This window comes from Thunnus albacares, chromosome 14, assembly GCF_914725855.1.
Source record: "Thunnus albacares chromosome 14, fThuAlb1.1, whole genome shotgun sequence".
Taxonomy (NCBI): Eukaryota; Metazoa; Chordata; class Actinopteri; order Scombriformes; family Scombridae; genus Thunnus; species Thunnus albacares.
In genome coordinates, this window is record NC_058119.1 from 26,098,036 (window position 1) to 26,122,562 (window position 24,527).

At 41.8% G+C, this 24,527-nt stretch overlaps 1 protein-coding gene across 1 annotated transcript in view; it reads right to left on the reverse strand.

The window, feature by feature from the left end:
- Positions 1-245: 245 nt before the first annotated feature.
- The window catches only part of LOC122997369, a 77,809-nt gene continuing 53,527 nt past the window's right edge, over positions 246-24,527 (reverse strand). The window contains exons 3-6 of the mRNA XM_044373455.1: positions 21,054-21,190; positions 17,628-17,749; positions 10,744-14,642; positions 246-368 (exon numbers count right to left, since the gene is read on the reverse strand). Coding sequence (XP_044229390.1) covers positions 246-368; positions 10,744-14,642; positions 17,628-17,749; positions 21,054-21,190 — 4,281 coding nt within the window. The remainder of the gene's footprint in view (positions 369-10,743; positions 14,643-17,627; positions 17,750-21,053; positions 21,191-24,527) is intronic.

Here is a 24,527-nt window from a genome sequence, read left to right on the forward strand (position 1 = left end):
GAGGGTCATTAGCTTTTTCTTAAAGATTAAGAGGGACTTTGCAGATCGAACAGAGTTTGGCAACTCGTTCCATCACCATCGAACTACAACAGAGAAGAGTCTGGCTAGCGACGTCGGGCCCTGATGTGGTGGTGGCACCAGGTGCCTTTCATTGGCAGAGCGTAGCGATGCAGGAGGGAACGTAGACCTGGATGAGGAGTTCAGGTTGGCGGGAGTCGTTTTAGTTGCTGTTTTGTAAGCGAACGTCAAGGTGTTGAAGCCGGTGGAGGGACATGAACAGCGAAGTGATGTGCTGTTTTGGTCTGGTTGAAGATCAGACGTGCCGCCGCGTTCTGGATCATCTGCAGAGGTTTGAACATGTGGAAGCCCTGCCAGTAAGGAGTTGCAGTAGTTAATGCGTGATATTATGAGAGCCTGTGTGAGAAGTTGTGTTGCACGCTCAGACAGGAAGAGTCTGATCTTCCTGATGTTGTACAGAACAAATCGACACGACCGAGCAATCAAGGCCTCATGAGTCAGTCAATGCCAGATAGCGTAGCATAAGCTATCTGACATTGTAGCCTAGCATAGTTCCCTAAAGCTGTCGCAACTTTGGCTGACTATTGTAATGTTAACTAGCTAATGTTAGTGTTATGCTAAGCAGTGTGTGACCTAGGTCTTTATCATATCATAATATTATTAAAATGTAAGGGTTCCCTTGATAAATGTGTGAAAAGGCTGTAGAATAGATTACATTTGTAGCTCTACTGTGCTAAAATGTATGCCAGCTTATATATTAGGCTGGTACAGAGAAAAAAATAGATTTCATTTCCAACAACAGGCAACAAAGTTGTCCTATGTTTATTTTCAGGTATGTGGTAACTATTACAATATATATGATGATATGGATTATTGTTATTACTATCTGTTGGGTAACGTAGGTCTACATGTAGCCTTCTCCAGAACTTTCTCCACCTACAGTGTGTTCAAACTGCTTGGTGCTGCTGTCCAGTAATCATGCACATGATCACCTGTGTGCATTCGAGAAAGGAAACAAGCACACCCTTGATTTAATCGCCCTGTCATATACACAGATCTATTACTCCTCTCTGGACATTAATATAAAACAAACAGGTGATCTCTTAACTGTGTAAACACCTCATGGAATAGTCATCATCAATATTTGGATACTTGAAATCTGTATGAACTGAATAGTAAGTTAGTATCCAAACAGCTCCATGCATTAATTGAATAAACAACTATTTGGTATTGTTTAAACTGTACAGCTTTTTGCACATCTTTCTCAGGGAATTACAACAATTCTGGATCTGAATTTATAATCTATGTCAATACTCCACCCAATTAATTGTAATCATCTCTCACTCGCTCCTTATGTCATCGTCTAGTCAAGCCAGGTTGTTGAGGGATCAGTGGAGAAAGACAGGAAGGAACAAGAAGCTGTAGACTACTTGAGCCTGCCTGACAATTACTTGTACGTGTACTTGAGTATGAATATTGTGTACTCCACAGCCACCTCTAATCACCAGGGAGTCAGACAAGAGCAAACAGTACCACAAGGATGGTGTACTGGTGGGCGTTGTCAGACCAATTGTTGGGGGCCGGTCTGCCAGGGAACCAAACGTCAAGTTTACCAACTCATCCACTGATTTGGACCAGAGCGAACTAACTATAGGTTAGAAAATGCCCTTCTTTAGAAGCACTAACTGCAGCTGGTTCATTTACATCTTTAGTAAATACCTCGCTAAATTCAGAAATTGCCGTCTGTCTTTAATTTTATTCCATTCCTGTATCCTCTTAGGATGTCTCACCATCTCATCATCCTTTTCTCTAAAAAAAAAAAAACCCAAAAAAACATCAAATTACTGAAGAAAAACACCCTCTCACGCCTACCTGGTTTGTTTCAGACACATTTCCTCAGTCGAACGGTTTTAGTCGATCACGACCAAATCAAGATCCTCGTAGTGATTCCTCTTTTTGACCGCAGCTCAATGTCAAATCAATTGTACCCCCCGAAACTCTGAATTTGAATGCGAGGCAGACTTTGTGTAATTGGGGTTTAGGCTTCTTGTGGGGAAGAAAATAGGTGGTCAGGGTAGCTCAAAAACACTCGGTTATTGAGCACAGGAGCTGCTCAAGGCTGCTTTCTCTCTCTCTCTCTCTCTCCCCTCTCTGCTGTATTTTCTTCACACAATCGTTTGTGTATCCCAGGATTAGTCTGTAAAATTGTTTAAGCTCACAGAAGATGCCACAGTTGTTGGGCTGATTATAGATGATGAATCACTTTACATAGCGAGCGAGGAAAGCACCGTGGAGAGGTATTCAGTCGGAAATAACCTTTTGTTTCACCTAAACAGGGGCAGCAACAAAAAGGAAGAAAAAAAAAAAAACACTGACTCCAGGCGAGAAGTGAGACGCAATCAGTCATCATAAATGAGCAGAAAAGTGGAAAGGCTAAAAAACTTTTTAGTTCTTCAGCACTAAAACATTGTCAGCTTTGAAATCGGAGAACGATGTTGACAGCGTGGTGAAAAAGGCCCATCAGAGATTCCACTGACTCAGACGACTACAAGATGTTTGATGCGTCTCTGGCAGCCGTGACCCATTTCTGCACAAGTAGCAGGAGCGATCAAAAATGTTAGAACAAATGTTATTGCTTTCTGTTGCTTCCCTGCGGTTTTCGGGCTCTTTGAATCTCGACTTCCTGCGAGAGGAAATGTTCGCCCGTCCTGCACAGCCATTACCAACCATCCATAGTGTGTCGGTGCAACCGCACACAGGAAGACTGATGCCTCAAGGATCCACCATATATCCCTGAAGTTAATGTAATGATACCACAACAGTTTTTACAAGCAAAATTCCTGCATTTACAGTTTTATTTGGTAAAAGTGTGCAAATATTAGCAGTTACATGTAAATCTCCAAAGCTGGAAAAGGTCTAAGAACCAGCAAAAGAGGAATTACATGCTCCTTTACTAGCTTAGAAGATAGTAGATAATGTCTAACAGTCATTCTGTCTTTAATTTTATTCTCACCGTGCGATGCTGCCACCAAATCCTTCACTTGAGAGGAATTACATCAACTTCAGAGAAGCAAGTTGGAGCTCTTAAAATGCAGTATCACTGTGATTTTAACAGGTCAGTGATGATATTCAAAAATCACTTAATATGTCTGATTTTGTGTCTGCGTTTGTTATTTCTCGGTTGTTGCAGCAAAGAAAAAGGGACAGAAATGATGAGAGAAGATGCTGAACTGAACGCGCTGAATCGCTCCGGTAGCCGACACTCGTTGAGAATTGGTGATCTTAACACTAAATCCACAATTATTACGTGTAGGCACAAAACAGAAGCAGACCATGAGCCATGATGCATAAAAACAACCTGAACATGACCATCAATCAGGTGAGGAAATTAATAGGACTTTAATTTGATGTTATGTATCACTTATGTAACTTATTGCAGTAATAGAGGTGTTAATGGTTATATTTATCATACCATAAAGACGCTTCAGAACTTGCCTTTTCCCTCAGTATCAAAGTAATCCAGCGATAGTCATCTGTACGTCCATGGATATAGCTGATTCGGGATACTTTTAATGGCATCAATTTGCCAAAATGTAAAAATGTAAACAAATATAAGCTAAAAACAGGGCTCAAACCAGCTGACATTATGACAGCCCATTTGATGAGCTTTTTATGGGGTCTCGCTCCCTTGATGGATTTATGTTTCATCATACTGGTTTCCAGTTGGTTGGTGTTAGCACGTTTCCATCTACCAGACTGGAAAACATTATCTTTGTTGTGGAGGGAAAAAGCTCAGAGATCCACTTTAATATATAAGGACATCACTCTGGATAGGATTTAAATTACAGGAGGACCACAGAGTTTGTCAAAAAAAAAAACAACAGTAGGTGATTCCAGCAGTAATTATTACTGGGGAGGGGTAATAATTACTGGATTAGAATCACTGACCACAGCACATAATGTTAAAATCACTCCACCTCCCCTGGAGGAATAAATCCTGTCTGAATGAGGTTTAAGTTTTCCCAAAACATAGTTTAGTGAGCTCAGAGTTAATTCTAAAGCTCGCTGCCGCTGGTGATGTTGACCATGCTCACACACACACACACACACACACACACACACACACACACACAGAAAATAAGCAGCTTTGCAGTATAAATGGTAGAGCGGGTCGTCCGCTAATCACAGGGTCGGCTGTTTCCGGCTCCTCCTGTCCACATGTCTCAGTGTCCTTGGGAAAGACACTGAACTCCAAATTGCTCCTGATGTTGAGACCAGCACCTCGCATGTATATCGCCGCCATCGGCGTGCGAGCGGGAATGAGAGGCAAATTGTAAAGCGCTTTGGATAAGAGCGCTATATAAATGCAGTCTATTTACAGAAATGCCTTGGCATTATATACAAATATACATTTAAATAAGATGTTTGACACAAATTTCACATTTGACTGTCATCCAGAACTCACTGATTGACCAGAAATGAGTATTTCCTGTTTCTCTGGAGCTGCAGCATGACATCTACAAACCATTAAAATAATTACATGGCAGGTAGTGTTGCTGCATTCACATGCAAATGTGGTTTTATAGGTGAAACAAAACAATCTTTTTATCTAGTTCTTAACAAATGTGTCTATTTTTTCTCTCCTTTTCTTAAATATATTGCACATTAATATAATTTCACTCTATATCAGAATTTGTCTTCCTTCGTCGTCTCAGATTTTTGGGATTTTTGAACTTAAAAACTAGCAATATTCTTCAGATATTTCTCCTCCTGTCTACCCTGGAGCTCCTCTGCTACATAAATCATTTCATAGTTATTTTTGTAAGGAAATATCATCAATCTTTTAACGTATTTTGTTTCTCGTTAAGCCCGGGGAGAGTGACGGCAGCCACAATGGCTCATTAACGGACGTGTTTCTGAAGACCTTTTGTCTCTCTGGCCCTGATGAAGTACACAATAAGCCACTTCTGAGGTTTTTTTTTTTTTCTTAACACGTTGTTGAGTAATTTCTGCGGTTTGAAGCAAAGGAAAGCAAAACCATAATGCACCGCCGCCGATGCACCGAGGAGGACTATTAACTCGTTCACCGTAAAGTGCTTGCCTGAGTCGAGACATCCATCAACCTTTCCGGGAGAGAGCGTATATGAAGAAAAATAAAAAATAAAATAAAAATCACAAAGACCATAAGAAGCTTGAGTTCAGGGCACAAAGATCACACAGACACTTTTTTTGAAACTAATTCCACACAGTCAAGTTTTAATGTCAGAAGGTTTTTTTTTTTTTGTTGGTTTTTAAAGGTCACCGAAGCAAATTACTGAGAGCCATTGATTCGGTTATGAAGTGAACTTGACTTGTCACACTCACTGAGTCTGTTACTTAATTAGCCTAAACACACACACACACACACACACACACACACACACACTTATATTTATACTGATAGAAATAACGAACACATGTAAAACACACTCACACAGCCCCAGGTGTTGAACATGTTGAGTTTTGACGCTATTTTAGTCATTGAACATGATGGGCCCAGCTGTCTGTGGGCCTTCTGGAGACACACACACACACACACACATTTACAAATAACACACACAAGGTCTCAGTCCCAAAGCATCTGATCAGCCCGGGGAGTAGCGTCTGAGCTCTCTTGTATCTTTTTTTTTGTCCAGGTTTAAAATCCCCTTTTTCAGTCTGAAAAGTGACTAAAATATTCTCTGAATAAGCTCTGAACTCTTTTTTTGTCTTTGGCTTTATTATTTTACACACAGGGGAAATTACAGGAATGTGGCGGTAAGAGGTATCGATTCACAGATTTGTCTGCTCATAATGGAGGAGGGTTTTTTTTTTATTATGAAAGTCATTTTCAAGTGATTCTTTTCTTCTCTTTAAAAAGAAAAAAAAAACACTGACAACAAGACACTTTGATATCAAGTCTACTGATTTATTTCCATTTTCAGAGTAATTTGTTTTTCTCAATGGATTTACTAGATCTATTATATTAGCAGGGATAATATCTGTGGCTATGAGTGCTGAAATTAGATCACAAATATTAGTTTACCAGGATCTCAAGACATTTCTGTATAGAGCAGATGCTGACAAAACTGGGAGAAAACTGTGGCCTATGAAACCAATTAATTGATTACCAGAACATACGTATGTACAACAGCTTAACAAGAAGACAAATTAAGTGGGTTCATTTCCTAAATAGCATCGGAGTTACATGATACAAAACCTGTGCCTCATTCAACTGAGGTTTCTCTACAAAAATACATCTAATAATAGCTTCTTTTTTTTCTTCTTCTTCTTCTTCTCTAATTTACACAGATTTATCACAAGTGCTCGTAATAAATAAAACCTACGCTCGTATAGAACATATGGTTTCAAACCCCTCGTGGTCCGGAGCTACAGGGAGAGAAACATGTTGCCGTATGTGTCGTCACATCAGCTAAATATGATTCAGGTGTGTTCTAGCGCTCCGGCTGAACCGGAGCTGTAGAAGAAAAAGTAGTAGAAGAGAAGTCTCACATCATCTCTGTTCATAAACTCTTCCAAGGAAGCAAAAGCTGCAAGTATGTCACCATGGGCGTCATAGTGTCACCATGGCGACATGCCCAACATACTGGAGATCATCTGGTTTGGAATCAGCAGCTATTTACTGAAGACCTCTGGGAAAGCTAGCAGAGCTGGCAGGAGTGCGACTAGAAACTGTAACGATTGAGCAGTGTGTGTCCGGGCTTCAGGGATCAGTGCAAACCAAACCAAACCAAAATATTTGACAGCGAACGCTCACAAAAGCTGCTTCTTACAGTCTAATTTTTTATGCATTTTTTTTTTTTTTATTATTCATCTTTGTTTGTTTGTCATCGCTGCTGAGACCAGAATAATCTATAGTAGCTGAGACGGATAAGCGCTGCCAGTTATGCCCCGAAGCCATCGCAGCCAGATGTTCAACTTCAGAGGAATGTGAGAAAGCGTCTGAGTAAACAATGTGTTACTAAGTGTGGGAGTTACCCGGTGATACTCCCGCTATACACACCTCTGAAAGTGCGGAGTTGTCAGGAGTGGCTCTCCGGAGCTACGAAGGTGCAGCACAGTCACGTTCTGCTAATTGTGAGGTATTTCTGCTGCACTTGATGACACAAAGCGCTACTGAAAAGAGAACATTTGACAAAGAACAAAGAAGAAGGAGCTGATCCGCGCTTATTCACACCGTGGCTTTGACCTAACCCTTAGCTTTAAAAGGAAAAATCCACCCTGAGGGTCTGTTCAGATAGAAAAGTGCCGCGAGGAAGGAAACGCTTTGAACTTCCTGCATTTAAGTGGATGAATGCACGACTGCATTTGTGTGGGAAAATCACCTGTCAAACTGCAACAAGAAGCCATTGAGTGACTACATTTTTAATATATATATATAAAAAAAAAAGATTGTTTTCTGATTACCTGACAATCAAAACCCTCACATCCTCTCAGATTTCATCACAACTCATCATCCGCCTCCGTCGGGGGACACGGTCCCGTTACATGACATCACTTTCCATTTGTTTTGGATGAGTCACTGAATGTAAAGTTATCTGCCGTGCCGGGATATTTTTAGCACAGCTGCGATGGAGTAAGGATGGCAGAAAATCAACAGTCTAAAACGTCAAGAGTAAAGGTCAGGGCGTCGGTGTCAGAGCCTCAAAATCAAAGAGCAAAGGCTTATTTCTAAACTTAACATTTTGCACTGACTCTCAGCAGCCAAACAGGGATAAATACACTGCATCAGAGGCTGAGATACTACTTAATACTCTTTATGACAGCATCAGTACACATGTGTGGAGCAATAAGATCCAAGTCCATACTACAAACTCATAGTACACAGTATACGCTACGGTAATTTTCAGTAATTTGCTGTTTTTTTCAGTCGGTATACAAAAAAATCAATTTAGTAGAAAACGACACGAGATTTAGCCCATTGAACATCAATCAAACTGCCACTTTAAAATGTCAATGTCAATTAAACCTCACAAGTAGAAATCAAAATGTTCCTCCAAAGATTTTATACTCATTTTTTCTTATTTTGTGAGGCGTTCCTGGAGCAGTTTTGCCATTGAAATAGATTTTTTCCAGCTGGGAGCAGCTACTCGATTTCCTTTTGTGAGGCGCATTGTGGGACAATAGTGTCCATCAATGACACCCGGAAACCAAGCAGATGTAGTCTGACGTCTTTGTGTATCTCTGTGATACACTCAAAATATGCTTAGAATGAGTATGTGGTATGGACCGGGACACAGCTACACTTTGGATGCAGAAAGGGCTTCTCTTTTAAAGTTATGCTCATCGCTACAGAGAGCTTTCTTTCATTTAAATTCTCATTGAGGGCGTTTTTCTACATTCTAAGCTAAATGGATATTTATTGATGCACTGGGAAAGTAAAATCCAAACACTTCATAATTTTAACACACTGTAGAGACAATAACAAGTCTTTTGTTTGCATTCAGCTAACTACAGCTCCCTCGAGAGAGAGAGTCTGTAGCTGCTGCTGCATTCAGTCAGTGTGTAGCGTTTATACTAGCAATGGTGAGGCCAGTAGTTAGCCTTGTACTGTTAGTCCGTCCATCCATCACTGAGTGTGTTGACGTGTTAACGAGTATAACCTCTATCCAGGTTTTCTACCTGGATAGAGGTTAGAACAGGAATAATGTGTCGTGTTAAACATTATCCAGTTTTCTGATCACTCTGCCATGTGTACAGATTCATTATCAATTCATGTTACTTAATAGGTTGTCAGTAAAACAAGAAATATGACGGTAAATGATCTCATCATGTAATGAGATGAAAGGAAATGTCTGACTTCATATATACAGGAAAATAACTAAGTTTCTCCATGTAAAGGACAAATTTTGGGCTGTCTGAGCAGAAAGTTGACGATCGTAAAAGAAGTTGGGTGAAATCATTGGTCGTCAATCCAAAGCCTAAATCGCTCTGTGAGCCTCGGCTACCGACCGGAGCCTCGGCTACCGAAGTCATTCAATAAATGTCTGATATTTAGGACCGAAGTCTCACAGCATGATTGCTGCTATGACTCACGTCTACAGACAAATCAATCAGAATATGACATGAAATGACACAGAATACACTGTCCGGCGTGACATTTCATAAGTGCAGTCTTTGAATAAAGTTTAGGGGGCAAAACACACTCCTTAGTTTCTTAGTCTTTTTTTTTTGTGTGTGTGTGAATGTGTGTGTGTGTGCTTGATTTTTGGTTGTTGTATTTCTGTATTTTTAAACTTTAAAATGATTTTTATCATGTTGATAAATTGCTTTCACTCTGATATTTGGCACCTTGAACTGCCATTGTGTATGAAAGGTGCTTCACAAATCAAACTGACCTGACTTGACTTAATACATCCGTTTCTACTCGACTGCTTGTAATTACGGTCTCTGCAACTGGATGTGAACGCAGCTCTCATATTCTGTTATCAATATTTGTTTTGTTTTTGTTAAAATGATGATGTGTTTGAATTTTACTATTTATTTATTTCAATGTTTCAATGGATATCCCAGAAACATGCACTTCCTGACAGAGGCTATCTCTCAATAACAAGTTCTCATCTGTTTTGAAAGTCATTCTGGGAAATGTAGGAAATCACCAAGTAAAATATAATGAGGAAGTCCTGCATTTATGATCACAGACTGAAGATATCTGAGAGTCTACAAGGGTGGATTTGTCCTTTAAAGTCACAAAAAACCATAGTTTGAAATTCCCAACATGCCTTGCAAGCAAATCATCGGTTTAAAATGCAAAACAGGAGCAACGAATGATTTCTGCCAAGGGAAACGAGCCCAGCTGTGTATCCCCGCCATGATCCCGCTGGCTGCACACCTGAGGCTCATTTTGAGCAGGATTGCGACTGATGAAGATAATTCATTCAAAGCCATAATTTTTTCAGATGTGTGAATCAGTGCTTGGAGTGTTTGGACGGGGGGGGGGGTGGAGGGGAGGGGGGTGATGAGGTTGCCGGAGGTTGGCTTTAAGAAAGATTGGTTTTGTTTTTCTACTTTGTCTTCCTGAAACTGTTATCCCTCGCGTTTCGTCCTCGCCGTCGAATATGCGGGTAATGACACGTAAAAGCTGCTTTCGCCCACCCTGACAACTCTCTCTCTCTCTTTGGAAAATGTGAAGATGAGTCTATTTCTTTGCTTCATTCTAAAATAAATTTTCTAAAACAACACCTGTAAGGGCAAAACTGCAGGATGGGGCGGGGGATACAGAGACGGGTGGTGACTCTGCACTGGGTGAAATGGCGTTGCTAAGGGATACGGACCGGGTGCATCCAGGAGAGGGATGTGGGACGAAGCGTAGAAAGAGGGAGGGAGATGAGGGGGAGGAGGAGGAGGAGGTGGCGGCGGCGGTGGTGGAGGAGCGGGAGGTGGATTAAGAGCGAGAGGGGAGAGATGGGGGGAGAAAGAAGGGAGGAGGTGAGGGTAAGAGGGGACGGGGAGGTGAGACGGAGGCGGGAGGAGGGAGAGGTGGTGCTGGATGATGGTGTGATGGAAGGAGAAAGAAGAGGAGGAGGAGAGGGACGGCGGGAGGAGGAGAGGAGCGTGCAGGGGGATGCATTGTGGAGGGAGAGCGTGGGGGAAACAAGGCCTCTTTTCCGGGTAGAGATGCTCAAAATCTATCTCTCTCTCCTTCCTCCTCTCCCTCTCCTCCTTCTCTCTCTCTTTTCTCCTCACCCACTCCTTCTCCCACTCCTCTCGCTTCTCTTTCACCCTCTTCCTCTCCATCTGTCTCTCCTCCTCCTCCTGTCGCTCTTTCTCCGTATCTCTTTCCTCCTCCTTTTGCTCAGCTCGCATCAGCGGAGCGACGTCCGCTCCGTTTCTGCAGCTATAGTTATCAACAACATTACCACAGCGATCACAATCAGTGAGATGATTACTGTTAAAGTGATTACACCGAACACTGTCAATATCGTCACCGCCATTCCTGTCCGTCTGATCAATACCGCTGCAGGATTTGTAATCAATCGCTGAATCAGAGAGGCGGCTTTTGTGTCGAGTGTGACACTCGGGTTTGGTTTTATCATCCTCACTTTGGTTGTCTGTGTGGTTATAACCGTAATTGTGATTACACGTGTCATTTGTTTTACAGTTACAGCCGCCGCTGCACTTGTTTGTGATGTTACAGGCTGCCGTTTTCTCACAAAAAGCGGTTGTTTTGTCAGTGTTGTCAGCGTGCTTGTTTTTACATTGACAGTGATCAGCATGCGTGTCATTGATGCTACAAGTGAATGAGTCCACAGGTGAATCAGTGGTGTCACTGATAGGTTTATCACTCCTGTTAGCTGAGTAAAGTTTGTCCGTGTGACCGGGAGTCTGATCCCGGCCTTTGTAGCAAGGATCGTCATTAGTGTTGCTGATTGCAGCCGTGCAGACGCCGGATTCATCATGTTTATCGTCTCTTTTGCCGTTTTCACTCCGCTCGCTGTAGCTGCTGCTAGGTGTGTTACAGGTGTGACAGTCACTGACAGATTTCTCAGTCCGGCACTTCCTCTTTTCCTCGGCTCCGGAGCTGAGGCAGTCATTAGCGTTGCCGCCTTCGCTGTCATCACAGCGGCAACAGTTATTGAGTTTGTCAGAGGTGTTACAGCTAAATGTTTCCTCCCGGCTATTAGCGTCATGACACAGACAGTGTTTCATCCGGTGAAGTGAAAGGCAGTTAGTGTTGTCATCCTTTGGATTGCACTCTGCTATGTTGTCCAAAAGAGTCTCAGTCTTGTCGCTGTGGGGTTTAGGTGCCTCCATGTTTCTCTCCTGCGTACAACACGCTTCATCTGCGCCAAGGTCAGCAGAGATCAACTCGACACGAGCCCTCTGCTGTCTCTGTGCACAAGCCCTCCTCGTTTGTCTCCTTCCCCGTTTCCGTTTCTTCCTCGGTGTCACCCCGGCCTCCGGCGATTCCCTTTTCCTCTTGCCGGCTGTTACTGCTCTCTTTGACATCACTTCCTTTGAAATTGCATCGCCGGGGAGGGTCATGTCTGCGCAGGCCGATCTAATTCGCGGTTCTGTTTCTGTCTGTTGTGCAGAGCAGCGTGGGGCCGGGCCTAAAACGGGATTGCTGTGTCCTGCAGGTATTGTTTGTCTTTGACTACACGCTGTTTCACTAAAGGAAGCAGGGACAAGGCTAATCGCTGAATCACATGCTGTTTCCCTGTGAGGTGAAGGAACAAGACAAATTTCTGTCTCACGTGCTGCGTCTCGACAGGGAAAAGAAACGCCGCTAATCGTCAGGTTACACACGTTTTCCTTAGCATCCTGAGCAGCTCTTATCTCTGTCTTCCTCAGATTCCTTTGCTCCTCATCTCTCTGCCCTTCCTCTTCCCCTGTTTGTGTATTTTTGTGTATCTCTGCCGTCTCTCTGCCATTCTGAGCGGGGTCGGGCATAATTGCAGGACAGCATGGCGTCTCTATAACAGACCCAGGGACGGGGCTAATCACTGAGTTACATGCTGCACCCCTGCAGAGGAGCTTTCTGAGCCCCTGGCCCCACCCGGAGGCTGATTGCTGGGATTGATGCTGGCTGGCCTCCCTTTTCACCTGCAGACACAGCTGGTTACACCGATTACACCGATTCACAGGAAGATTACTTAATAGCTCTCGTCTCTTCACGTCATTTCTACCTGCCCTCTCTCGTTCCGTCTGATCTCCTCTTATCCTTCTCTCTTCTGCCCTCATCCTCTTTTCTCTGCCTCCTACCAGCCGATGCTCTGCGAGATTACTTAATAGCGCTTTTTCCCTCCTCTCCTCTTTTTCCGTGCCCTCTCTTTTCAACCCCTGCTCCGCTCTCCCTTCAAACATCTGATTCATAGAAAGACCACTTATCATCCTTCTCCCTCTTTCCGAATCCTTTCTGTCTGTCTCTTCTCCTCGTTTCCTCCTCGCCCTCTTCCTCATTCCTCTCCTCACCCCTCCCCGTCTCTTCCTCCTCCTCCTCCTCCTCTTCCCTGGTTTTTGAAGGCCTAGCGCAAGGTGGCATTCTGCAGTAACGGGAACGAATTTTAAAGCACTTTCATCACGGCAGCCAGAGCGATCCGGAACTGCGTCGCTGCCGCTACAATGGGCTACAGGTTCCATAGGATTTCCTGCCTGTCCTCCTTCATCCTCCTCTTCCCTTTCATCTATCTTCACCTCCCTTCCTCCCTCCATATCTTCCTGCCTCTGTTGGCAGTTGGGTTGTTTGATCACAGATGGCTTTATTCTCTCCCTCCCTTCCTCCAGCCCTCCCTTCTTTTCATCACCCCCTTCCTTGGCCCGGTTATGTGCTCTGAAGTCATACAGTAGAGGGTTGACGCTGTAGGAGATGGATGGTGAAGTTTTGGTGTAACTGACCATCTCCGACGGCCAGAGAAGAACCCTGCTGCCGTCTCGGCTCAGGACACGACAAAACGGTTCTTTGGGACGACCTGGAGGCAAAGAATTTGAATCTTTAGCCCAGTTTGATGAAGAGGACTTCAAGTCTTTGGCCTGAGGCTGAACCGAAGACTCTTTGGGCTCATTTAAAACACCAGGAATTGATTTTTGGAGCTCATTTGTAGCGGGACAAAGCAGTTCTCCGGTAGGGTCTAACTCTGTCTGATTGTCCAAATTTAAATCCAGATCTCGGGCCACAACTTCACTGACACTGTCAGAAATCTGTCCCGGTATCCCACTGTTTAAATAAAGATGAGCTCCAGTCCTACTTTCATTGCCGACTACTTGGGCTCCAGTGCTGTTGTCATTACATAAGGAGATCTGGGCTCCGTTCCCACTGATAACAGAGTCCTCAACCCTGATCACATTGCGATTACATAAAGAAAGCTGGGCTGCAGTCCCAGAGAGGCCTCCAGTTCCCCTCTCGGTAGACATACTGGCTGCAGCCTCGGAGTGCTGGATTGCAGTTTTACCATCCACACCGCACTGGTTTCCAGTGTCCCAGTGATCCACACTTACAACATCAGCATCTGCAGATACTGGAGATTTGAGCTGCTGATCTGTGATTTTGTCCCCCTGATCTTTCACAGCCGTCACACCTTCGTGCTTCCCCGACAAGCCCGAGCCCCGTCCGGCTTGGATGAAGACCGCAGCCGATTGGTGGAGAAGCACGCAGCTCCTCTTGGGCAGCGAGAAGGAAACGGGACGGACTCTGCCGGGGACGGACTGGGCGTCTGAAGCTCCACACATTGCTCTGTTCTCACTGGTGGTAGTGGTTTTCTTGAAAATAGAGCCATTAGCGGTGGTGTTGGTGGCAGTTATTGGGATGTTTTTGGGTGTAAAGGTGTTGCTTAAATAATTATGAGCCCAAGGGATCTTGTTAAAGTGTCTGGTTTTGGTAGAAGTGTTGATATCTGTGTTATCAGCGTTCGTGCTCATGATGTTGTTGGACGTAACAGCGGCGGCGGCGGCGGCAGTCAGGTCGTTGTAGTCCAGTTGGGTCTTGTTGAGGATGCAGGTTCCAGCAGCAGCAGCAGCAGCAGCAGCAGTATCAGCGTTGCTGTTGGAGTCTAACTGGTTGTATTCCCACTGTGTGTTATTCAGGAGTCTGGTTTCCAGTGCAGGGTCCAGAGGAAGGAAAGGCTGGATCAGCGGGGTTTGAGTCTCTAGATGGAGGGGAGAGAGAGGAGAGCAGAAAAGATTATAGCAGCTGGCACCGGTTTCATTTACATGTAAAACATAACAGAATTATCTGCCTAGCCTGGCAATAAAGAACAGAGTAGGATGGTACAGATGTAGAAGAATAGCATTAATTTTTATATAGTAAGCTCCTTATGCATTTATTCAGCATTTTGGCTTCTCTCCTGTGTTCTTTTGTGGCTTTCAACACATCTGAATGTGATTTATGGGTGTAGGATGGACTTAAGAAAAACATAAGCAGAGTGATGAATGTGTGGCTCACTCAAAAGGGGGGAAAAAAAATTAAGATTAAGGTTTTTTATTCCAACATGTAATATCCATTTTTTGCATATCCATTTTGGAAGCAAAACGTGCTGCCAGACATTCATCTGTCTGTGCGTCAGTGTGGCAGATGATTCAGACAATTCTTGAGTGGTGGAGGTCTTAAGATGACTTATAACTTTAAAAGAAATCCATAATGTGCCTTCCTCTCAAACCAGAAACCCCTTTCATTAAATATTGGGAGTTTTTTTTTTTTTTTTTGAAGGGAAGCCCTCAAATGAATTATTACTCTTCCAACACTAAATGTGAAATACATTTAGCACTCGGAGAAAGTCGACTTTAAATGGAGTTGTTGAACTTTTCCATCGGTCTCAACTTTAAAATGAGAAAATAAAACTTTACTGAGTACATATTCACAGAGGAGACAGGGTGACAATTGATTGTCTCTTTGAAACACCAGGAATGATGCTGCTAAATTTCAGATTATTCTTTCTTTTCTTTTTTTTCTTTTTTTTTTTTTTTTTAATTAAAATTTATCTTTCACCCTAAAATCCACTTGAGATAGAGCTGATATCACCTCCTGAATCAGAACAAATTCAAGCCGAATGACAAATTTAAGTGGAAAATATTATCCCAAAGCCATTCTTATACAGCTGCATATTCACAGACAGGCTTTTATATACTGTACATCTTTATTAGGTACACCTCGCTAAAAGTAAAGCGGTGTAATACAATGACTCTGCAGTAAATCCTCCCTTTATGAAGGTTATATTATTCCTTTTTACTCAAGACATTTATTGTTTATTGTTATGAGGATCCCCTTTAGCTTCTACTGACGCAGTTGCTGGTCTTCCAGGGGTCCGACATGATCTATTGTATACATTAACAATTATTAAAGGACAAAAGTTACCAGAGTAATATACAATTAAAAGACTGAACCACACACTCAATGCAAAAAAACACTGATATATAACCGAAAAGAGATTACATTACACCATTAGTATAAATCTGACTCGCAGTTTGAAACTTTTTGGATTAGAAACGTGGTTTTCATCTTCAGTCTGTCTTCACTGATATAAATGAGACAGAAAAAGTATTGACTGTAAATCTTGGGTGGGTGTACCGAATAAACTGGCAACTGTAATGTTATTTGGCATATATTGAAAAGTAATATATCACTAAAAGGATACAATCATTAGTGCAATTATTCGTAGAAGTAATAGGAGTGGTAGTTGTAGTATTTGCAGTGCTGCCACTGAAATAATTAAAGTACAGAAGTAAAAGTGGAGTTTGTGCAGTTTCCTCTCAGAGAAAGTGGCAAAGCTAAATTAATCTGTGTATTTTCATTAAATGGGGTTTGTGCTTGAAACTTGGTGACATATTGACTATGTGTCTCCACACTAACCGGGCGAGGAGTTAACACAGCGGTAAAACAAGCCGAAATTTCCTAACAATTTTGGAAAGCATTTACTGAGAAGAAAAAATTTAATTTGGTACTAATTATAGGTTGAATGGAAATGACCCTGAAAGATTAGCTGTGCTAAAATATCCATTCATAATTATACGCTTACCAGTAGACAAAATCACATTTTGCATGTCCACCTGACTAAAAGGCTCCTTCTCTAATTGTAATTATTATTATTATTATTAAATTATTATAATGAACTTTATTTATAAAGAAAGTTACAAAGTGCTTTACATGGAAGAGCTCAAATAAAACAATTCAGCACAGTAAAATTAAATAAAATCCACCCACTAAATGTACAGAGAATTGGTAAAATACCCGTTAATTAAGGTACAAAGGGTGAAATAATCATATAGAACAGATAAAACATATTGGAACTAAAGGTAGTAAAAAAGATATGTTATAAGAAGTGATTTAAAAGATGTTACTGACTCTACAAGCGTCTGATCTTCAGGCTGGGAGTGCCAATTACAGTAATTGGAAGTGGACCAACTGAATCCCTATTGATTCCCAATTAAATGACCATACATAGTAATTAGTAGTTGGTAACTAAATGGGAAATTATTAGGAAGTTACAGACCTATAAAAGAAAGCATTACCACCATGTATTTGTTCTGTTCCCTCCACTCCTGCCTCATGATTGACTACAAACCTCATGCTGCACCTCTTTTGTGAAGCACTTTGGCAGAGCAGCGTTATATAATACTGGAGTTACTGTAGTGTGTTGCAGCTAAAATGATAGCTTCTTCTATTTTGGACTCTCGATTCCCTAAAGGTCAGCACCGTCAACACGGTTTGTTATTGGTCAACAGCAGGACCTTGAGTCTCAAAGTTCACCAAAGTTTAAAACTCTGATTTATGACATAAAATTCAGTTTGTGGCGATTCCATTAAAACAAATCGATTCCGCTGCTGATGTAAATGTTTGTCCGATCGAGCCCTTAAAGCAGTTTTAATTGCCCGGGACTTGTTCCTGTTTTGATATGGCTTCCTCCCCTAAACCACAACGTCTCATCTGTGTGTGCGTTTTGCATCTCATGTACATAGATGTTCAGAGCGGCCTGAGTCTGCTGTCGATCAGGATATTTCAGCATCACTGCAGCAGACCACGCTCTGTTTAATCCCCGAATATCAAGAGTGATATCCTCGTCACCAAAACCAAACACATGCTCATAAAGTATTTAAGCGGCGCAGTACACGCCTTTTAAGAAGATAAGAGTTCTTACTTGCTCCCAGTGTGCTGCTTGTACGGATGTCGGCCCAGTTCTGCATGAAGTCTGGTCTGGTTTGACTGGCTGGGTCGACCGCCACGGTGGTGGACCTGAACATGGGACCGGAACCAGGAGCACTGAGGAGAGAAAGGAAGAGAGGATGAAATGAAGGGAATTAAGGAGGAGAGGATGAAAGAGAAGAGATGAAAAGAAGGACAAAAGAAGAAGGATTGAGAGGAAAAGGGAGCAGAGGAGGAAACAAGGGGGAACAGAGGACAAAAGAAAATAGATTAAGAGGAAGAGAAGAAGAAACAAATGAAGAGGGGGAGGAGGGAGTGAAAGGAGAGGAATGAAGGAGGAGAGGACAAAAAGGAAACATGAAAAGAGGAAGAGAGGAGAGTGGGAAGATGAGGGAACAAATGAAGAGGGGAGGAGAGGACAAAAGCATGAAAGGAATGATTGAGGAGAAAAGAGGAGAAAAGACAGTGAGAGGAGGAAATGAGGAGGAGAGTATGAAAGAAATGTAAAGAACAAAAGGAGAGGAGAGGGAAAATAAGAGGCAGAGCAGTAAGGAGGAATGAGGAGATGAACAAATGAAAAGAGAGGAGAAAAGAAGAAGAGGAAACAAAGATGGGAGGAGAGGATGAAAGGAGAGGAAGAAAGGAGCGAAAGGGGAGAGGAGAGGAGACAAGGGAGCAGCGGTGAGGAGGGCGAGAGGAGCTGAAATCCAGCTGAAAATCAATTTGGTCATGCTTTCCTCTCTCTCTCTGCCTTTTTGCCAGGAGCCAAACTGCATTGTTGCAAATCTAAAAAAATGGCAGTGACAGCCGATACCGATACACGACTTTCCATGCAGTGAGTGGGTTCAGCCGCTCGACGCGATTGGTCAGAGACACTTTATCGCCATGCTGATAATCCCCTTTAAGCACAGCAAGGAGCAATTTATTGGTTGCTGTGCCAACGCTCGCTGTAACCAGGGAGCTAGTTAGTGATCTGTCTTTTCTTTTTTTTTTTAGTTTTTTTTCATCTTGAACAATAACTGTGAAACAAACATGTCAGTCAGGACATGAGGTGTTTTTTTTTTTTAAAAAATAATAAAATCCTACATTTAAATTCTAACCTTCATGGATGGATATTTTAAAAAAAAGTCGTGAATGTTCTCATCTTGTCTCCAGGGACTATTTTCTGGCGGAGACCTACGTTTCTTTTTTTTTTTGCGTGGGCATCTTCATCAGGTTATGACTCGCAGCTCTGAGCTCAAATTGTGCATTCATGTGCTATATTTTGAGAAACCAAATTCTCTGTTTGGTAGCTCGCCAGATGAACTCTCATCATAACATGTTTTCAGCAAGAAGCAGCCAAAAAAACCACATCATCTGTTTCTAGACCTCAGTGTTTGTTTATCATTTGTATTACAGGGTGTTTTTTTTTGTTTTTTTTTTAATTTTATTCATTTATTTATTCATTTATTTTAAAGACAAACGGCACGTGAGTTCAACGCTATTTGGCAGCCCACTTGAAAGTCCCAGATGTCGACGCCTCCCACCAGCACATGAACACACAAGAGCGATATGTAGATTTTTCGGCACCATTAACACACAGCTGTAAAATAACTTTCACAAACATTAACACAGCAGGGCGTTCACTGTAATGGATCACCCGTCTCAAGCATGTTAATATTTTCTGCACAGAACACACTGTAATTAGACGGAGAGAGGACATGAAACAGCTAAAAAAAAAAAGCGTCTGTCTGTCTGTTTTGAATAAATAGACCCTTTTTCACAGCAGACATTCTTGACATGTCACAGTAGGAAAAGCTCAGGTGTAAATAAAATTAATGATGGCTAAATTCCATTTAGCTGCTTCAGTTTCAGGGGTCCTGCTGTCGTGCACGCTGGCTCGCTGTCGCACTGTCATGGCAACGGAGCCATTGTTAACGCCGTTAGTAACACCTGCGCTTCTCCTGCGATGATGACGGGTCGAAAAGTGTAAACACACACGAGGGGTGAGAGTGACGAACTTAGTCTGGGCGTTCGGAAAATCTGTGACATCAGTGAAGCTTTTAGTGAAACCTTTGAGATGTTATGAGAAGTTTGAGTAGATTAGGACACATGGCGGAAGAGATGTGAGGATCAGCACTAGATGCATTTTCATCCCATCTGTTTTTATTGTGAGGTAAGTTTAAGTAAGTTTTTTACATTTAGATGAGGAAGAAAAGTTGGTGTAAAATAAAATAATGTGACAAGTGCGATGGAAAAAGACTTAGTGAATAAATTATGACATGAAACCTGTGATTTAAACGTCCGCTGAAGAGACGAAAAAATAACACCTGCTTCTCCTGCGATGGTTTAATAGCCCCCAACTGGCAAATTAAGCAGCCACCAGCTGTTTATCTTCAACTCCAAATATTTGTCCAACAGCAGTTTCTGCATTTTCTGGATATTCGTTTAAACATTTAAATGGAAACCTGTAGCTACTGGTATCACACTCAGGGGTTCCTTGTAATCAGCCGCTGGTACGACACACCTTGGAGGTTGAGTTGTGTCACGTCAAGACAACCCTGAAAGGGTGACGGTTTGATTTGTTATTTTAAGATGTGTGACAATTAGGGAAATTTGCTGTCCACTCTTTTCCACATACAATGAAACCTAAATTGACAACATCAAGAGAAGAATGGGGTGAGCAGTGAATGTAAGTCCAATATTCACTCTTTTTTAGCTCTGTTTTCGGTCTCTACCACCTCCTGAGGGGTTTTATTCGTATTTATTTATTATTCTACCTGCTACACACAGACTTGGTTCCTTCCAGCTATAAGCGCTAACGTGTTAGCAGCGGAGCTCGTAGAGCCGCTTGGCTGCTGCTGTGGAAGTCGTGTTGAATCAGTGCAAACTGCAGGTTTGTTAATTACTTACTATAAACACACAAGTAATTAACATTAGTGTTAGCTTGTTGTCCTTTGCTATTAAATTGTTGGGGTTTTTTGGACAAAACAAATTTGCAGCACTGAAATGCGTCCTAAATAAACAGGGATGGACGTAAGAAGAGTCAAGAGCTAAATAATGTCAGTAAAAACAGCAGCTACATGTTTGTGAGCTTTCTTTACTTAAATAATTAACAGTGCCGGCTCGCTAGGCAGCTAACATTACCCCTGAGTTTAAAGCCTGTTCACTAACATTGTCTTGTTCAATATTGCATTTAAATGTAATATAGTGTTAATAAGAGTCAGTCAATTATAACTCTATAGTTACTGATAGGGAGGTGGTTTGATCAGAAACATAGTAGCCAAAGCAGGTAAATACTGGTAACAGTTTGGTTTAGTGTGAATATTAACATGTGCATTATGCCGCCTCAAAAAAAGCTGACTGCATGACGCCCCTGAGGACAGATATAATAGACAACAAATAAATATTAAATTACTGCGTAGAAGTGTGTTTTCCTCACCACTCTCCTGTCCTCCTCTCCTCATGTTGATGGAGTCTCCTCAGCGCTCTCTCCTCTCTCTTCTCCTCCCTGCGTCTCCTCTGCCTCCTGCAGGCCAGCGCTCTGTAAAACTCCCTCTGTTTCAGCTCCTTCAGGCGCTTCAGGAGGAGGACAAGCACGGTTATATTTTCATTCTTAAAAGTTAGTAGAAACAGTCAGGAAGAATTAGGAGGTCAAGAGAGAAGAAAAAACTGTAATATTATGTGTTTAAATTGATCATATAGCATTTAGTTTCTGTGTATAGTATGTGTGTGGGAGTTTATCTGTTCGCTCTGCAATTCTTTATCTGCTCTGTGTGTAAGTATAAAGTTGTGTGTGTATGTGTGTGTGTGTGTGTGTGTGTGTCCTTACTAAGCCAACCAGTGTCAGCTTTAGTAGAGTCCAGACCAGCTTAATTCACTTACTGAGCTCTGTCTGCGAGCTGTCTGCAAGCCGGAGATACTGATACTGTGTGTGTGTGTGTGTGTGTGTGTGTGTGTGTGTGCGTGCGTGTTTGTGTCTGAGTGTGTGTCACAAATAATAATAATAATAATAATATAGCGGTGGGTTCATATCGCAGACAGACAGATGACAACAGACAGACAGACAGCGAGGCCGGCAGAGAAACCGACAAATAGATAAACAGACCGAAATAGACAGACAGATAAAACACAGAGGCAGGAGGACAAAAAAGATACAAACACACAGAGGGACAAAGAGGCGGGCAGGAAGACAGATGCTGTATATTTTTTTGTAAGTCAAACCCGCCTCAGGAATTCTTAGAAGATACATACAGTATGACGGCCGGACAAAATGACAGGAAAACCTCACAGTAGACGACAACAAACCTCTCTGCAAAGCAACATCATAACAGTAGATTTACCTACTTTAAAGTTATAAGATGTGATTATTTGTACGTAGAACAAAAATAACATTGTTGACAATTAGATGAATACAAGATGTATGAAGGGATGTTTGGATTGATATGCAGCTTTGGTTAGAAATTAAACAATGAAATATGTTGTTTGACATCGTGACTCAAGAGCGGCTTCTAGGAGCGTTTTCTAATCATCACTGTTAAAAAGTAATGATGTTTTATGATGATGACAACACTGTGGTTAGGATCTGATTAGATGTAGGTTCAAAAGAAACGTGGTTAAAGTTATTTCGTCCTTAAAGTTAGGCAACCTTCATCGTCATGGCTACAATAATAACCAGGGGGTTAAGGTTGGGGGACGATGGTGCATTTGGAAACAGGAAGCGAATAGTCTCCTGTTATAAACATGGACGTATTAAGGAGAACCGCGTTCAAATATGGCGCCCAGTCAATTCTATGAAAGTTGCTTAATCTTGCATTTTTCTGGCCGAGCCGGCTAACATCCTGTTGGCTCCTTTTTCACTTGAATGGCGATAAAATAATTTAATCATGTGGCTCTTTTAGACTTTCCAAATGTTATCGGACCAAATGGATCAGAATCTGTTAATCAGACGAGTCGTTTCGCTCAGAAACATTCATTCACAGTTTGACAACAGCTGCTTTTCTGATTATTATGTGCAGGGAAAATGCTCTCTCAGTGTGCATCACGTCTCCGACCAGGAAGTTGTAATTACACAGTTTGTTCAGAAGTTTAAGAAAGTGAAACTTTGATTGATTTCTGGAGGCGGATGTCATGATGAGGATCATATAACTGAAATGAAGCAGTTTCATGAACATGCGTCATTCTGTCGTTATTTCTGTATAAGATCTGCTGTATGTAACCATGAAAAAAACATACAAATGAAAAAGGAAAAGAGAAGCTAAAAATATACCAGCGGGGAAGTGACATTTCAGCCAGAAGAGATGAAGATACTATATGAGAAGAGGGAAAGGAGGATGATATAAACTGGCAGATCAATTATTGAATTTATGTGTGTGTGTGTTGATTTAGTTTCACTCTCTAATTTAAACATCATTATCATCATCATCACTCAATTTACATCAAATGCCACTTAACAAAGAACATCAGTGTTCATGAACGAAGTAGAGACTAAAAAACAATGAACTTCAATCAAACATGTAGTTTCTGGTTCTTCCTGCAAGTTCTGGAGTTTCTTAAGATGCTCGAGGAGTCAAGAAAGATGAGACCTCCAGCGACACTTGTAGTATGAAGAACAACTTTATTAGTTGACCGACGCGTTTCGACTTGCGGCTTTCATCAGGGTCATCATAAAACACCTTACAAACACCATTTAAATAAAGTACGTTCGGCATGAAGAAAGGTAAAAAATTATATAAAGACAATCAATCATATAGATCCAGACACATATCAGCCAATGGGGCATCTACAAAGATGGGTTGGATATATGGTCATGTGGCTTCAGGCCAATCATTGTCCAAGATTAACAGAGGCGAGGGGCGTGTCCAAGAGGGGATATGGGTGATGCCATATTTGGTCCATCAACTAGAAAGGTGCAACTAGAGGGAGGTACTTGGGTTTTTTGTTCATGCAAAAATGTGCCTATTAGATATGGCATACATTTAGAAACGCTTTGCTCAAGGAGTCATTCATTAATCTACGATCATTTCTAAGAGCGTCTTCAGTTACGTTCAGTTATGTTATGCGGAAGTTGTAATTACACAGTTTGGCCACTATATCAAATTGTCCTCAGAGCCCGACACTCTTCCTCAGGGTTTGGTGACTAATGTTGAGTTAATGCTTCAGTCCACTCCACCTGCTCCTCTGAGTCTGGAAATATGTCGACATTTATATAAAATACGTCATCTGACCTTCACCGCTGCTCCAGGTCGTAATTACTACAGCTGCTAGATGGCATCTGTCACTCAAACGTAACTATGTGTCATTTTTGAACAGCTGAAATTACGACCTATTGTGTGGTTTTTCCTGGAAAGACAGACTCTATAGATTATATCACACATAATTAACCAGCTAACTGATAACTGACCTCTCAGTTTGGTGATGACAAGATCATATCACATGTTTTTCTGGTTCAATACCATACAAACGAGCATTCTGATCGGTATGGATTATTTTCTGATAACTACAACTCCATCACCACTCAGAATAACACTCATACAGTAACTGAAACCCGCTGATTTCAGTTCCTATTAGCTTACAGATTCTTACAGATTTGTTGGAGTAATAAAGTTAAATTTATTACAAGGTTGACAAAGATAAAAAATAAAAAAAAGTCTCCAGTGTATTCCCCCAAACACTGACTGACTAAACATTATTTATGTTTAGCTGAGAAGACGTATAAGCGAGGTAATCCACTCTGATCCATGTAGATATAAAAAGGATAATAACGCATGAGGCAGAAGAAATCCCTTAAATTCTAGAGACTATATTTTCAGCATAAGGAACTGCTTCAACAGCACAGATTTCCTCTTTTCTTTTTTTTTTTTCTGTTAAGACACTGCATATTTCAAATCTGAAATATCATCCAGTGTCTCATTTA